Below are 17,812 nucleotides of genomic sequence, written 5' to 3'. Positions count from 1 at the left end.
GACACACAGCATATGTCTGTGGGAGTCAGAGGACAGCTTGGTGGAGTCAGTTCTCTCCACAACTTGAGTCCTAGGGGTTGACCTCAGGTTGCTAAGCTCAGTGGCAGGTGCTTTTTACCCTCGTTATCTACCTCACTAGTTGGGGATGGAGGGGTGCACCAGGTTTTGTTTTTAAAGGTATTATTATAGACACATGGCTTTTTATGGCTTTGAGGTTATTCAGTTTCTTGTAATATTAATTTTTTTGATGATTAAACTGTACTAATGAAAGCCATTATAATGGTTTCTTTGCCTTTATGGGATGGCCTCAATCGTTTTTCTTGGCCCATGGCACATTAAGATGTTCTAAGCAAATGTGATTGGGACATGTGATTTAGACTTTTGGGGGGGGTCTTTAAGAGGTTTCACAGGCGTGATATTTCAAAGAAGAAAATGAAGAATTTTTTCCAATTACTTTTTTTTTTTTAATTATATTTTTTACATACACATTTACACTACTAAACATATACAATAAACTGCCCATAGCAAGAAAAGCCATGACACAATCAGGAATTATATAAATGTTACATTCTTAGTGTTTTGGCTATTTGACAGCCTTGCAGAAAACATCTTTCCCATCCTGGTGCATCTAAAATTCAGACTGTAAATCAATCTCCATCGTATCTTGTCATTATCAACTTAAAACATCTATCTAGACCTAAAAACATCTTAACCCCTAAACAACTAAGCTTCATTGTAAAACTAAGCTACCTGGTCTTCAACTCCTTCAGAAACCTGAGAAGGAATAAACTTGATTATCTGAATATGCCGAGAGTGCAGGTTAATAGCTTTCCAAGTGAGAAGATGAGAGAGTTTTCTACTTGAATAGTCTCCCAAAACTCTCTATTATGTTGGAGCCTCTTCTTCAGCTTTCTGGCCTAGTATATCTGACAGACATATTTGTGAGGCAGGAACTACTTGCTTACCCTGTCTTGGCAGAGTTTGGCATCTGCCTGCATCCAAGCTTGCCCTTTTTAAGGCAGAATTCTGTCTGTGGTAGAAACGAGGACATTTTGCCCAGTGTCCTCTTTGCTACATTTGAAGCCATCTCCATAAGGAGGTTCTTTGGTGTTCATGATTTAGACTTTTAAATTCAGCCACTTTAATAGCCCTTTTAGAAACCACAATTTGAGTGGTCAGCGAGTTTACCCAACTCTAGAGTTAGAAAATGTTCTGAATACTTCTTTTACCCTGGAGACTGACCGAAAGCATGGTTATTCTCAGGCCCTTCCTTGCTTTAGGTCAATAGACAAAACTCCCAACTCCTGATAAACACCACCACGTAGGAAAACACTATACCTAATCGCAACTTTTGCTATAATAAAGGATGCAGATTAAAACCAAGCTGTTGCCTACAGAGCTGTGGCGCTGCAGCTTCAGAAGTTCCGCCTGCCCACTTTTCTGAATCACTCAGAAAACCATACTTTTTCTTTTCTTCTTTCTGTTTTAATCATGCTTTCCCTAGCAGTTTGGAGTTAACTTTTCCAGAGCTTCCAACTCTTGTTATGGCCTCCACCCTCCCTTACCTTAAATGGCATGGCTTTTTTCTTTTCCTTCCTCTTCTAAGCAGCTGCTGAGATTTACTTGCTGCCCTGAGATTCTTTCTTGCCTGCCCCAAAACAAAACAAAACAACATCAAAAACAAAACAAACAACGGAGGGTAAGCAGTGATTAGAGAATCTGGAAAGGATCCAGACTGAGATTCTCTCTGGCTGTCATCTTCAGTCTGTAGTTCTTCCTGGTGTCAGAAGGTCATCAGTTCCTTTAGAAAACATTGGTTATTTGAAGCCCAGTAAGTGTGAAATCCCAATCATTTGATAGATGGTGAGGCCAGCGATCAGACCTCTTTTCTAATGAGGTTGGTTCTTCACTACAGTGGGTGTGTAAAGCTGTTTTTGCTGCCTTGCTTTTATGTGTTAACATGTTTTCCTTCCTCTGAAAGAAAAATTTAAAATAGTACTAGATATTGAACATAGGATCTTGCAGTGTTGGAATTGCGAGTATGTGAGTGCCAACTTTCTTAGACCTGGAATTTTTATTTGCTTATTTTTAACTCTTAAGGCCAGTAACTTCTGAATATTCATTTGCAAATAGAAACAACAATAACACTGTCTTACATGTTAGTGATAAATGAGGCAATGTATATAAAGCTATTTAGCACAATGATCTTAACAGTCTCTTGGTGAGAGCAGTGATTGCTAACCTTATGTACCATATTCGTGAATGTGTGGATAAATAAAGCATTTGTGGCAAAAATACACCCACTGACGATTTTAGACCACAAATACGGGTGGAGCCTTATTATGGGGCTTGGTTTCTATGTTGTTCTTGGGCAGGACTTTGTTAGCTGCAGTTAATTAGCATGTAGAGAATGAGGTGCAGATTCAAGAGGGAGCTTCTTAGAAAAGCTGCCAAGCTTGTAGTTCACAGTAGCCATCCCCAATCAGCCTCCTCAAAGCCGACAATCTTACATCTATAAAATAATAGATGAAGCCAGGTGCTTTAATCCCAGTACTTGGGCGGCAGAGGCCGGTGGATCTCTGTGAGTTCAAGGCTAGGCAAGTCTACAGAGAAACCCTATCTTAAACAACAACAAAAACAAACAATGGATGAAAGTTTGGGCTCTGAGTAGGTCAGGGGTTGCTTCTCAATATATCTTTGGAGGCTTTTTGGATTGAGCTAAATAACAAATGCCTGACACCTATTTGTACAAATTATGAAGTGTGTGTGTTTCTGTAGCCTTGCCTAATCTTTAATTAAGATGGCCCTATACAGTGGAGTTTATGTTTTTTTCTTTTCTAGTAATTGAAGCTTATAGTAGTTTAGATGCCATGTGTGTCTTGGTCATTGCATTGTTGCTCTCTATTTAATACAGTGCCTGATATGTTTAGGAGATGTTTTATTGCTGCGAAGAGACACCATGACAAAGGCAAATCTTATAAAGGAAAACATTTAATTGGGGCTGGCTTACAGTTCAGAGGGTTAGTCTATTATGGCAGGAAGCATGGCAGCTTGCAGGCAGATAATGTTGCTGGGGTAGCCAAGAGTTCTACATCTTAATCAGCAGGTAGCAGAAGGAGACTGTCTGCCACTCTGGGTGTGTAGGAAACCTCAATACCTACCCTGCACAGTGGCACACTTTCTCCCATAAGACCACACCCCCTCCAACAAGGCCATATCTCCCAATAGTGCCATTACCTGTGGGCCAAGCATTTAAACACATGAGTCTATGGGGTCATACCTATTGAGACCACCACAGTAGGGAATCTGTGAATAAGTTAAAACATTTTTGGCACTCAAAGATGACATGTAAATATAAAGAAGTAAATTATTATTGGCAAGCTATGGTAATGTTGTAAATGGGACATACTGCCTGAGGGGTATGGATTGGTAAAAGCAACATAATCTAGTAGCTGTGAAATACTTAGTGTTTGGAGTCAGGAATAGTAGTATGTCCCTGTAATCCTAGCACTTGGAGTTTGAGCCAAGTTTAGGGCTTGTTTGAGCTGCATAATATGCTATTTGTCAACATCAAACCAACCAACAAAAATTGAGTGTTTTGATATAGCAGTTTTACTTAAGAAATTAGTATTTTGAAGTAATCCTAAATACAACAAGTGAGTATATGCTGAGAGATGAAATCCTGAGTGCTAATAAGTAAACATACAGTATAGTCTCAAAGAGGAATACTTTGTTAGGTATTAGTATTTTACTGTTGACTATGAAGCGTTTGTGACACTATGAAAAATGGTTAAACGAAGGGGAAGTGGTCCTAAGATCCATGATGGACTTTTTTTTTTTAATTTATTTTTTAAAACTATTATGTATACAAAGTTCTGCCTGCATATGTGCTTGTCCACCAGAAGAGGGCGTCTCATAGATGGTTGTGAGCCACCATGTGCTTGCTGGGAATTGAACTCAGGACCTCTGGAAGAGCAGTCAGTGCTCTTAACCTCTGAGCCATCTCTCCAGCCCACGGTGGGCTTCTTTTTTATTTTTATTTTTTAAGGTTTTTCGAGACATGGTTTCTCTATGTAACAGTCTTGGCTATCCTGGACTCACTTTTGTAGACCAGGCTGGCCTCAAACTCACAGTGATCCTCCCAAGTGTTGGGATTAAAGGCGTGCGCCGCCACACCCCGCATGTTGGACTTCTTGATGCTACAGAATCTTGTTTGTATTTTCAAGACAGGCTTTCTCTGTGTAGTCTTGGCTGTGCTGGATTTTGTAGACCAGACTGGCCTTGAACTCATCAAGATCTGCCTGCCTCTGCATCCCTGAGTGCTGGGATTAAAGGCCTGCATAGATGAAAGCGTTTATTTTGGCTTATAGTTCCAGAGGGCTAAGAGTCTATTATGGTGGTGAGGCATGCAAGAGCAAGGAGCTGAGATGATATTTGCAAGAGCAACCTGGAAGTGGAGCAGACTTATAAATTCTTAAAGTTCTCTTGCAGTGATGGAGTTCCTCTAGCATGTCTCCACCTACTAAAAGCTCTGTAACCTCCCCAAATAATACTACCAATCAGGGGCCAATTGTTCAGATATGTGAACCTGCGGGCCATTGCTTATTTAGATGCTACCACATTCTACTCTCTGGCCCCATGTGCTCATGGCTGTATCATAATGCAGAATGCGTTAATCCAACTCCAAACATCCCCAAAGTCTTTCCCAGGCCCAACTGTTACAAGTCCAAAGTATTCTAAGACTGGTTCAGCCTTTGTAGCTTTGCTCTGTCTGCAATAGTTGGATATGTAGTAACATGTTTATGCTGGGCTGAGCCAAGTTCAAATCTTTGCTTTGAAAAGCTCCCTTTTATGCCAGGCGTGGTGGCTCATGCCTTTAATCACAGCACTTGGGAGGCAGAGGCAGGTGTATCTCTGAGTTCCAGGCCAGCCTGGTCTACAGAGTGAGTTCCAAGACAGCCAAGGTTAAACAGAGAAACCCTGTCTCAAAACAAAACAAACAAAACAAACAAACAAAAAGAAAAGAAAGCTCCCTTTTCAATAGAGGTAAAACAACAACAACAATATTGTAATGTCTATGAATATAAAGCATAACTAATGAAGTGATTGAAGATATGTGTATTATGAGATACTTGGACATGTTGAGCTTCAAAAGGACTTTTATAGATGATTCAAAACTTGGGCTGGGTTTGAGAGTTGGTAGTCAGCAGCACAATATCTGCAGCCACAGGACTTGTCCATATTCTGTTCTACACAGGGAGTCCTGACACTCCCACCCAGACACTGGAGACCTGTGTTATTATTTGCCTCACACTGCTTTTACATTAATTTTTTTCTTTCCTATTCTCATAACATGCCTGTGACATGGTTGTACTGCATTAATTACTTCTGCTGAGTAAGAAATTACTATAAATATGTTTATTTGAAGCAACAAATATATTATTATATCTAGGGCTTGTATTTTGTAGGATGATCAGCTGGGGAAAATGTCTGTTTGGAATCATGTAGTTGTCAAAATTCAATTCATTGAGCTATAGGGCACTTAAAAAAATTTCTTACTCTTATTTATTTTGCGTATATGGGTATGTGCATTGCCACGGTTCATGTGTGGGAGGTCACAGGACAATTTGAGGGAGTATTTAACACCATCTACCTTCAGGCTTGGCAGCATGTGACCTTATGTAACTCAAGCCATTTAGCCAACTCTAGGTGCTGAAATGGTTAAATAATATGTTTAAGTTTCTAAAGTAATGAGACTGCACAGAGAGATGATCACCCATCAGGAGTATGTAGTACTCTGGCGCGGTTGGTTTTCCCAGCACCTATTCTGTGCGGCTCACAGCTGCCTTCCTGCAGCTATAGCTCCAGTGAGATCTAGTGCCTTGGACTGTGGTAGGTCCCTGCATGCGTGTGCACAAGTACATACACATACATACACACACACAAGTGAAAAGTCATCTTAAAAGACTTAAAAATGTTATGCCTGACCCTGCAGCCTGGGCTTGTCTTTATTTTACCGTTGTTACTCTAACTCTGTCTTTAGTGTAGCCCAAGATGATCTTGAGCAACTCCTGGTCCTCCCTCTTCTAGTCACTATACATGTCTGGTCATTACATTTTGAGATGTGAAAGATGGCTGCATAAAAATCAGTTGTGGAAGTTCATTTGGTGTCAGTTGTCTTTAATGCATTATAGGAGCATCATAATTTTGTCTTTAGGAACATTGTAAGTCTGCATCGTATTGTCAGCTCAGTAAATATGCAGACCGGAAAAGGTACTGTGTAGAGAATTATAATAGAGTACTGTAGTATACATAGCACTATATAAAACTAAGAGAATAATAGAGAACCATTACTATAGGTGATGAGTTTTTTTGGTTTTGGTTTTATTTGGTTGCTTGGTTGGTTTTTCGAGACAGGCTTTCTCTCTGTAGACCAGGCTGGCCTCGAACTCAAAATCCACCTGCCTCTGCCTTCTGAGTGCTGGGATTAAAGGCATGCACATCATCGCCTGGCTTATAGATGACAGTTTTTAAAAGACAGAACAATTAACTTTATATTGTTTTGACACCAGATTATTTCTCTATAGTGACTTTTAAATTTTTTTTTTCCAGTTTTCTGAGTTTCACCAGTAATGCCACTCAGTTGCCAACATCAAGCAAGCACATATAAGACACTTGTACTCTTTTAAGAAAAGTAGTAGTGATCTTCATAGTACCTGTTGGTAAGTCATACTTAACCTTCATATCTGTGTTTTTGATTCACTGATAGCACAGTTTCAAAACCTTTATTTGGCTTTTTTTTTTTTTTTTAAATGACTTAGAAGGGAAGGAAATAAGGGTACCTAGTCTGAGAGGTTAGTTTTATCACTTTCATTTGTCTATAGGATTTCTACCTCCTACTTGTTAAGAAATTAAAATAATGAAAAAAATTTGTAGACAGAGTTTCTTTGTGTAGCCTTGGCTTTTCAGGACTTGCTTTGGACCAGGCTGGCCTCGAACTCATAGCCATCCACCTGCGTCTGCCTCCCAAGTGCTGGGATTAAAGGCATGCACCACCACCGCCCGGCAAAATAACGAAACTCTTAAAGTCCAGTCTCCATATTTTATTATAAAATTTTCATAAATGACTTTTTGAACTGAACAAGTTAATGGCAGAGCAGCTTTAAATATTCTTATTTTGAGATCCCTAGTTTATAGTTAGTTGTAAAGGGTCATCTTTTGTTTTTGCTATTAAGGATGTGTTTATTTTTATTTTCTGTGTCTAAGTGTTTGCATATATATCTGTCCCCGGTGTTTTCAGGAGTCAGCAGAGAGTATTCAATCTTCTGGAATTAAACCAGTTAGTTGTGAGTCACATGTACGCACTGGAATTGAACGTAGGTTTTATAACTACTGATCCACCTGTCCAGCTCCTGGCTGCTGGCTTTTAGGGGTGGGAAAGGAGAGACTGAAAAATGGTTCCAGTCTGGGAGTCTAGTTCATTATGGAGGTTGAATACAGATTAAGCAGTAAGCAAGTAGAAGTTATTAAGGGCGGGATAAATTTCTTTGACTTGAAAATAATGGCCGTTCTGTTTTTGGGTGTGTGCACACACACTGTATGGTGTGCATGTGTGGTCCTGTATCCAGGCATGGGGGCCAGAGGAGAATGTTAGTTGCCTTGCTCTATTACATACTCTTTTACCCGTTCCCTTGAGATAAGAACTGTCCCTAAACCTGGGGCTAGGCTGTCATTCTGCAAACCCAGTGAACTTCCTGTTTCTTCATTTCACAGTATTTGGGTTTCCCGCTTTCCCATGGCCTGCCCTGCTGTTTATATGGCTGGTTTGGATCTGAATTCATCCCCCTGCTTGAGCAGCAAGTGCTTTTACCTTCCCAGCCTAATAACAGCTAATTGTATTTTTTGTTGACTTCCTCAAATAATAGGAAGGAGGAGGAGGAGCAGTGCCCTTGGGGATTAGGTTTTTATTTGTTTTGGGGTCAAAATCACTGCTTCGTAGGCTGGCCTGGATTAATATGTAGCCCAGACTGGCTTTGGACTCTAAGCGATCTTCCTGCCTCAGCCTGCTCAGTGCTAGGATTATAATATGTAACCCCCACCCCACCCCCACCCTAGAGCCTTTCACATGCAGATCAATTATTCTGTTGAACTTCAACTCCAGACCCCTCTTTAATTTAAAATGTAGAAAACAAGAAAAATTATGCACATTTTTCTAGTGGTGGTCCTCGATCTTCTGTAAATAAGCTAACTGTCCAGTATGGAACCGTTAGGCTTTTCACTGGTCTCATTTAAAATAAAACAAAACATGAGCTGGCTGCATTGTCAAATTCAGTTATTTTAAGATCAACACACACTTTATTTTTGTTGTATAGTAACACTGTTCTGTCACAGGGATGAAGGTATTTGAACTCATTCCTGAATTATTTCCTTTGTTTTTCTGCTTAGGAACTGCATCAGAGAGTGAGGTACAGCTCACAGATTTCAGAAAGATCATCATGAAGTTATATGTGTTTCTGGTTAACACTGGAACCACGCTGACATTTGACACTGAGCTAACTGTGCAAACGTGAGTTGTATTTCACTTTTCCTCTGGTTTTGCATTTTGACTTAATAAAAAAAATTACCTTATTTTAAGAAAACATTCCACTGTCGTAGGAATGGCATAGTCAGTAAGAACACTTTCCTTGCAAACACAACCTAAGTTTAATGCCCAGAGCCCACACAGGAATGACAGTTGTCATGGTGTGCTCTTGTAACTGAAGTTTGGCAAGATCCCTGGAACTAACTGGTTAGACAGTCCAGCCTAATTTGATGAAATTAAGACAACGAGAGATGCTGTCTTCAAGGTGGTAAATTACATTCCCAAGGATAACACTTCCTGCAGGAAACTTTCATATAACCTTCTGTGCATGCACATATGTACCCACACACATGCATGCACACACAAGCATTAAAAACTCTACTTCTAAAACAACTTGGGGCTAGAGAGTTGGCTGAGCACTTGTTGGTCTTGAAGAGAACAGAGTTTGAGTCCCAGCACCCATATAGCAGCTCACAACTATCCGTATCTCAAGCTCCAAGGGATCTAGGGCCCTCTTCTGACTCTGCAGGTACCTGGCACATATGTTGTGCACAATACATATAAAACTAATGAAAACCAATAAATGAGTGTTTTTAAGGTTTATTTATTATTTTATGTATGAGAACTCTGCCCAAAGAGGGCATCAGATCACATTATAGATGTCTGTGAGCCACCATGTGGTCGCCAGGGATTGAACTTCAGGGCCTCTGAAAGAACAGACTGTACTCTTAACTGCTGAGCCATCTCTCCAGCCCCAATAAATCTATTTTTAAAAATAATCCATAATGAATGAAAAAAATAGCCAGCTGGGAATGGTGACCACACTTTTTTTCCCAACACTCACCTTGGTGGATATGTGAGTCCCAGAGATGGTCTGTCTCAATACAAACAAACAGCCAAATAGCAAACCCCAAATCTTTTTTTTTTTCTTTTCTTTTTTCTTTTTTTCGTGTTTCAAGACGGGGTTTCTCTGTGTAGACATGGCTGTCCTGGACTTACTTTGTAGACCAGGCTGGCCTCACACTCACAGTGATCCACCTGCCTCTGCCTCTGAGTGTTGGATTAAAGGCATGCGCCACCACCGCCCGGCGCAAACCCCAAATCTTAAGTATCATTTCGCTACTCATCACATATAACTTATCATTCTGAGATGCTAAAATTAAATTCTGAATTGTTGTTTGTGATTTTTGCGCGACTATATTATTCACAATTTTTTTAAAAAAAGGTAATTTCATGGCAGCAAAATGCATCACTTTGTTTTTGGTAATTTTGATGCAGTTTTACCTGCCAGGTTCCTTCTGGGATTACAAATGTGGCTAGGAATTGTTTTTGTTTTTGTTTTTTTGTTTTGTTTTGTTTTTTTAAAGATTTACTTATTTATTATTATATATACAGTGCTCTGCCTGGATGTACATCTGCAGGATGGAAGAGGCCATCAGATCACATTATAGATGGTTGTGAGACACCATATGGTTGCTGGGAATTGAACTCAGGACCTCTGGAAAAGCAGTCAGTGCTCTTAACTGCTGAGCCATCTCTCTAGCCCTTGTTTTTTGTTTTGTTTTTAAGGCAGGAGAGGAAGACTTTCCCCACATGGTTTAGATTTAATATACTTTCTATAACATATTTTGAAAGTCTTAATACAAATCCTAGGTTCTGAGGCAGTCTACCAAATTAGATGCGAGCTTAAACATACATGTATGTTTTTTTTATACCTTTTGCTATTAGGCAAAAATCAGGAAAGTAATTGACTGTACTGCTTGTATTTTATTGGCTCACTTTTAGATGTGACAGAATAGGCATCTGTTTCACAGTCAGCCAGTTGATTGTACTATGTAATTTGAAAAATAGGAAACTTAAGATCACAAAGAAATTCAGCAGTCCTATTTCTGGTATGTGTGTTGTTTCATGAACTGCTTTTATAAAGGCACGAGACATATGTAAATAACTGGATTTTGTTTTTTTAAGTGTGGCTGACCTTAAGCATGCCATTCAGAGCAAATACAAGATTGCTATTCAGCACCAGGTGTTAGTGGTCAACGGCGGAGAATGCATGGCTGCAGATCGAAGAGTGTGTACTTACAGTGCTGGGACGGTAGGTGTCAAAGTTCCTGCACTGCATATTCTGCCTCCTTAGCATACGGGGGGCAAGAACTCTGTATTTGTATTAAGGGCGGTATGCAACTTCATGATTTACAACATTTATATTTCTATCATTTTCACATCTTTTGATACAGGACACAAATCCGATTTTTCTTTTTAATAAAGAAATGATCTTATGTGACCGTGCACCTGCTATTCCTAAAACTACCTTTTCAACAGAAAATGACATGGAAATAAAAGTCGAAGAGTCTCTTATGATGCCTGCAGTTTTTCACACTGTTGCTTCAAGGACACAACTTGCAGTGGTATGATATAAACAATTCTTTTAACTAATTGCTTCTAAGAAGCATTCAAGTCTAGCTAGCAAGGAAGTCAAAGTCACATAGGTACATGAAAAACACTCAACTTTCTTCTCTTCTTACAGGTATTTTATTATTTTTATGTTGTATTTTATCATGTGTGCACCTGTGTGCACATGCACACATGTGAAAATCATAGAGGTCAAAGAACATCTCATGGCAGTAGGTTATCTCCATCATATAGTTCCTTGGATTAACCCAGCTACTTGGGTGAGCACCTTTACCTGATAGCTGTCTCACAGGCCTCTTCTTAACGACAGGCTTCTACTTAAGTGTACGGTTGAGGGTTGAGGCTAAAGTTAGGTAGTTAGATGTTTAGGAGCATGCATTGTTTTTCAAGAGGAGCTGAGTTTGGACCCCAGGACCCATTTCGGGTGCCTGAAACCCAGCTGTGGGGCATCTGATACCTCTAACTTCCACAGGGACCTGTACTTACCTGGTGTACACACAAATACATAATTAAATTTAAAAATATTTATTCATCTTATGGTTGACATATCAAGTTTTTAAAATCTTAGTCTTCTGAATTACTAGATAGTGTGAGAAGGTTGTTTTAAACATAGATTGGTCTAACTGGACATGGTGGCACATGCCTTTAATCCCAGCAGACGGAGGTGAGCCCGATCTACAAAGCTAGTCCAGGATAGCGAAGGCTACTACAGAGAAACCCTGTCTGAAAAAAACAAACAAAAACCAATAACAAAAATACTTGGACAGCATCTCCCCCAGATGGAGATATTCCGATAATTACTTTTGAACATTCTTTAGTCAAATAGATACCCGTGTTAAAATAGACAATAGAACCCAGATGATTTCAGCAGCAATTCTTTTTCCTTACTCACTTCTAGTTCTCAGAGTAGGTACCAAAATTCCTTCCAGGCTATACAACTTAACCATTACTTACAATTCCCATATATTGTGGCTAATTACTGGGGTTTCCTGCTTTCTTATAATTCTTCTTGTTCTTAGGTAGGATGTTTCTGTGTAACTCCTAATATCCTCAATCTTTGAATCTTCCTGTTTAGCCTTCCCAGTCCTAGAATTACAGGGATGCATCATGCATGGTTTTCTCTTATACTTGACTGTAGTGCCATCGACTCCAAACTGTGAAGCTGTTGTGTTTACTTTAGATAAGAAAATATTTCTTAGACCTTGTTAAGTAACACAGTTTATATTCTGTTTAAAAGAGCAACTATTTTGAGTTGGCTAGTAAACTGTTTGATGTGCTGTATAATATTGGACAGAAGGTTCTTGTAGCAGGGAAGCAGGTGAGAACAATTTGTGCATTACAGTCAAAGTGGCATACTGGTGTACTGGAAGCAGAAGGGAGAGGATGCTGAGGAAGCTGCTGTTCAGTCTAATAGTGAGCAGCAGGCTTTTATTTGACTTTCTTAGAGTGGGCTAACCTTTTGATATCTGTCCATATATTATTAGTCATGGACTTTCCAGATGTTTTTCTTCTTGTGCACAAGCATTCTGGTTTTTTCATTGGCTGGTAGTACGAAGTGACTTAACCCAGGATTGCTGAGTCCTTTTTGTTGCTGTTGTCACCATCATGATAAAAGACTTGGTAGTTCTTGAGTCAGGCTGAGGTCAGGTGGCATCATCTTCTTGCATAAACCTTCATGGTCTCCTAAGAAAATATAATACAAAATATTTAATATATTTTTAGCTGAGTAGGGGGATCAGTAATAAAATGTAAATCAACAAAAGCATGAAAAACAAGTATACAAAAAAAAAAAAAAAGTAGGATTATAGCCATGCTTTAAGGATCATATTGTGAACTTCATGGTGGTGGCGGAGGTAGCACGTGCTTTTAATCCATTTACTTTGAAGGTAAGAGACTAGCGGATTTCGGTGAGTCCAAGGCCAGCCTGGTATACAGAGCGAGGTCCAGTAGACCCATGGCTACGAAGAGAGAAACCCTGTCTCTAACAAACAACAAAAAGAAAGAAAAAGAAGGATGGATGGATTATATTGAGTGTGAGCTGATGTAATTTCTTTATTGTAATTTAAAAAATATTAAAAAGTAGTTGAAATGAGAGAGAGCAAGGAACGCTGGAATTGAGATCCAAATGAATGAAAACACCAGTCATTACTACTCTTATTTTTTTATAGGCTGTTTGGAAACTGCCTTGTTTTTTAGAGCCTTGTGTACTTTAGGTAGGAGGAAAAAAATTTTTTTTAAAAAACTTTCTCATTTACGACAAATATTCCCAATCTCTTCTGATCAAAAGTTCTTGGAGACAATTCCATCAGCTTTAGCCTGACGGAGAGTGGAATCATCTCAGTCACCCATCCTGCAAATGGCCCCCTAAGATAGCATAGGTTTTAAACTGGCCATTAAACCGGCCTGTAACCCTGTCAACCTCGGCCACATTCATCTGGATGGACGCATGGTCCTTGGCACCAATGATGCGGTTGCTTGCAGAGCATTTCCGCGGCATGTACAGGTCCACGAACTCGCCGGCGTCGTTCTGCATGTGGAGACCATGCCTGCTTGCTGAGCCAGCCGGAACGCAGAAAGGATAAGGAAGGGGCTCATTCCCCGGCAGCACTAGGAGGAAAAATTTTAATTGCTTTTAAAGTTTTGTTCGTTTGATATAGGGTTTCCCTGTATGGCTGTGGTTGTCCAGGACTCACTTTGTAGACCAGGCTAGCCTTGAACTCAAAACAATCAGCCTGACTCTGCCTAGTGCTTGGGATTAAAGGCGTGCGTCACCACGCCCACTGCTTTTAAAGTTTTTAAAGAGATAATTTTAAATACCTCAGCTGCTTAGGTAACTTACCTTTCTTAAAGGAAATTGGTCAGCTGTTTTCTTGTAGCACTGAGGTAAATTTCTTTTGCCCTATGGCTTTCGTTATTTTCTAAATAGTTGTTGTTGCTGCTGCGCGTGCGCACATTTCATGAGACAGGGTTTCTCTGTTTAGCCCTGGCTGTCCCGGAACTCTGTATAGACCAAGTGCTGGGATTAAAGGCATGCACCACCACCTGGCTATTTTCTGAATATTCTTTGTATTCTATCATTTCTAGTTTTCATTATACATATAAATTGACTCAGCTAAGGGTGAGCAGATGTCATGGGTGATCCCTGAGCCTGTTGATGACTGATACATACCTTATGCATTTTGCACAATATTAATAAGTTCACCTCTAGGTTCTGTGAGCTTCCCACCAGGGATTATCCACCAGATTTATAATACCTGGCATGCATGTGTGTCCTCCTGTGAACCTAGCCTTAAATCAGGAAGTGGGTGATCACCCCAGAAATATTTTGCATATCTTATAAGATCCTCATTCTTAGCCATTGCAGTTCACAGAGATTGCCGCTGGGGGAGAATGTTGATTGACCCCCAATCCCCAATACCAGCTGCTTAAACATCAACTATGAGAGCTAGTCAGCAGGGAAGACGCTTCCTGATCAGTACCAGCTTTTCCTCATTTCCTGTGATGCATGTGTGTGCTGTCTTCAGCAGGAGGGTCCTAAGGCCCTACCACAAATACTGATAGACAACCAAGAGCGCTTGTAAACCTGTATTGTACATTTTTTGGGGGGAGGGTCGGTCTTCTGGCACACTCCTCCACTGACATTTTAATGTATACATGTAGTATACACTGCTATGTTTGTTTTATAATATTAAATGCTTGCTCTCTCTTTCTCTCACCCTGACACACACCAATGTATGTCTGTCTGCCTGGGTTTCTCACACTCCTGCCACTCCAGTGCTAGCATTACAAGTATGCACCATTATGCTGGTGCACAGTAAAATCTGATTCCTTTTTTGTATTATTTTATGAGTCTTTAGGCATGTAGCCCTCTTCTTTTTTCCTCTAGAGTATTTGTTGCTAAGTATATCTATTTTATGTTTTCTGTTCTTTGCCGCTTTGTTATTTTCCATCCTTTGGAATTTTTCGTAGTTCATGTCCATGTTCTCTTTGTACCTTCATAAGTAAGTGGTCTGAGCTTCTGAAAATCTTCACTTTTTTCCTTTTTGTTTGTTTTAGTGGTTAAGACAGAATGGTGTTATTTATTTTCTGCAGGTACAGAATTTTTGTAACAGGAACTGGCTCTTACTCCAAAATCTCTTACATTTTTTTTTAAAATCAGTTTGCACTTAATACTTCTTTCTTTATAACTGAATTCTAATCATCTGTTCTTAAAAACCATTTGACTCCTAGGGCTGCAGAGTGGGTCATTTGGTAAGAACACTTGCTGGTCAAGCATGAAGAGTTGAGTCTCCAGTAACTATACAAAAAGCTGGGAATAATAGTGTGTGTTAATGCCAGTGATCGGGAGTCAGTAGACAGAAGTATCACTAGTGCTTGCTGGACGCGCCCAGCTGCAGGCTCAGACTTTGTGTCAGAAGGATAAAGAGGACAGTGATAGAACACCCTTTTCAGGCTTCAATGCTCACTCTTTCACGTGTAAAACACACACACACACACACACACACACACACTCACTCACTCATACTCTTTTCACACGTACACCCCTCCACACACACATAAAAAAATGATATATTTTGAGGACTCCCATTAAAATTTCAAGATGTGTTTTATTAGTCTAGATTTTTTGAGGGTCGTTATTTCAAGACAGTTTTTTTGTGTAGCCTTTGCTACTTTATAGATCAGGCTGGCCTTGAACTTACAAAATTCTCCTGCTTCTGCCTCCCTTAGCTGTGGGATTACAGGTATGCGCCACTGTGCTGGCTAGTGGAGATTTTGATAATGAATGGATTTTCAGTCGTTTATGTTTTGCAAAAATGTTTTTTGAGAATGTTTATATGTATATATGTATACACAGATGCTGCTCCCTTAGATACTTTTCCATTTCAAACAGGAAATGTATGAAGTTGCCAAGAAGCTTTGCTCTTTCTGTGAAGGCCTTGTCCATGATGAACATCTTCAGCACCAAGGCTGGGCTGCAATCATGGCCAATCTGGAGGACTGCTCAAATTCATACCAAAAACTTCTTTTCAAGTTTGAAAGTATTTATTCAGATTATCTGCAATCCATAGAAGACATCAAGTTAAAACTCACTCAGTATGTTTATCATTAAGTGGATGTTTAAAATGTCTTTAACGGTATTTTGTTTTGTTTGTTTTGTCAGTAGATACTTATTCCTTAAACACCATATCTTTATTTAAATAATGATTATTCTGAGAGCCTCGTTAGCATTATTATTATTACTACTACTACTATTTTGTATATAAGTACAGGCATGGATGTTTCATGGTTCTCATGTAGGACAAAGTTTGGGTGTTGCTTTTCTCCTCCCACTGTGGGATCCAGACTGTTCCTGTTACCTACTCAGTCATCTCACTGGCCCATTTTTAGAATCATGCTTTACTTAAGCTGTGGGGTTTTTGTTTTTGCTATTTTTTTCCTTTTTTGATACTGGATCTTTCTATGTAGCACTGACTGTTCTTGAACTCACTACATAGATTACACTATGTAGATCATGGTAATCTCTAATTCACAGAAATCCACCTGCTTCTGCCTCCCAAGTGCTGGGATTGAAGGCATTCGATGCCATGCCTGGCTCTAAATTGTGCTTTTTGTTGTATCTTGACTCCACTCCCCTCCCCCCCTTTTTTTCTTTTTGAGTTACTTAAAGTGTAAAAGGCTTGGAGTAATCATTAAAGAATCTTTTCCTGGTTTTTTTAAGAGAAAGTATATATTAGAGGTCGGGGGCGGGGGGGCAGAGGGGGGAAGACTGGAACTTACTTACATCTCATATAAATGAAAAGGCCAGAAGACATGGAAAAATTTCTTTCTTGTAAAATTTCCCCATCCTAGTATAAGTTCTTTACATAAGTACCATTGAGTTTTGGAAGGAAAGGACTATAATCTGTACTTACTATGCAAGTGAGTAATAACTCAACATTAGAATAGCAATTGTGAATATTTGCTAGTATATATACTCTACAGATTTTGTATTCAGGTTTTTGGGTTTGTTTTTCTTTAAGTGATGATGGGGACTAACCCAAGTCCTTTCCTGCGTTAGACAAGCATTTTTACTCTTAAGTTGCATCTCAGGGCACAAGCTGAATCTCAGCCCACATGATTCCTTCTTTCAGTTTTCTCAGTATTATAGATTGACTGTTAAGACAAGACAAGTTTTGGTCTTAGTTGAATTTGGAAGAAATATTGGTAGAAAAGAAAATAAATAATCAGTATCAAAAGGATCATTTTTTGTTTGTTTGTTTTTGTTGTTGTTTTCTTCAAGACAGGGTTTCTCTGTGTAGCCTTGGCTGTCCTGGACTCACTTTGTAGAACAGGGTGGCCTCGAACTCACAGAAATCTCCCTGCCTCTCTTGGCAGGATCCAAGTGCTGGGATTATGGCAAAATGTTTATTACAATAACCTTTCCAAGTACCTGTTTTGGAGGGAGTCCTCTTAAGCACACCAGCTTTCTTTAAGGACCTAAATCTTTTTATATACAGTTTTATTAAATATGAAAGATTTAGTGTTTTCCCCAGTATCCTTTAACTGCTTATCTCTTTCAGTCCATTCCCCTTATATGGTGAGTATAAGAGCTTTCCTAAGGCCAAAACTGTCAGTCTTATTCTATGCTTTCAATACGTAAAATATATTTGATTGTGTTAAAGGCAGTTTTAGACTATGAGCAACTGCTATGGTCACTCTTCATAAACTTTAATATTTTTTATTTTTAATAAGAGGTTTTATTTGAGAAGTGTTTGATTTAATGCGTACTTATTTAGTATAATCTAACTAATTTATGTATCAATTGATATTTTACTGTTA

The 17,812-nt window shown here is 39.3% G+C and overlaps 2 protein-coding genes across 3 annotated transcripts in view; one reads left to right on the top strand and one right to left on the bottom strand.

Moving 5' to 3' along the window:
* Rb1cc1 (RB1 inducible coiled-coil 1) overlaps positions 1-17,812 on the top strand; it is a 543,496-nt gene that overhangs the window by 491,124 nt on the left and 34,560 nt on the right. For both annotated transcript variants that reach the window (XM_051159385.1, XM_051159381.1), the window contains exons 2-5: positions 8,479-8,566; positions 10,550-10,676; positions 10,819-10,989; positions 15,885-16,087. In XM_051159385.1, coding sequence (XP_051015342.1) covers positions 8,496-8,566; positions 10,550-10,676; positions 10,819-10,989; positions 15,885-16,087 — 572 coding nt within the window. In that variant the 5' untranslated portion in view covers positions 8,479-8,495. The remainder of the gene's footprint in view (positions 1-8,478; positions 8,567-10,549; positions 10,677-10,818; positions 10,990-15,884; positions 16,088-17,812) is intronic.
* On the bottom strand, positions 13,274-13,530 carry LOC127201117 (40S ribosomal protein S21-like). Its single transcript, XM_051159460.1, is given in 2 exon segments — positions 13,274-13,357; positions 13,359-13,530. Coding segments are annotated over 2 exon segments (252 nt in total). The 5' UTR covers positions 13,527-13,530.

The sequence above is a fragment of the Acomys russatus genome, chromosome 2, assembly GCF_903995435.1.
Source record: "Acomys russatus chromosome 2, mAcoRus1.1, whole genome shotgun sequence".
In the NCBI taxonomy this organism is placed as follows: domain Eukaryota; kingdom Metazoa; phylum Chordata; class Mammalia; order Rodentia; family Muridae; genus Acomys; species Acomys russatus.
This window is presented reverse-complemented; position numbering and strand designations above follow the sequence as displayed.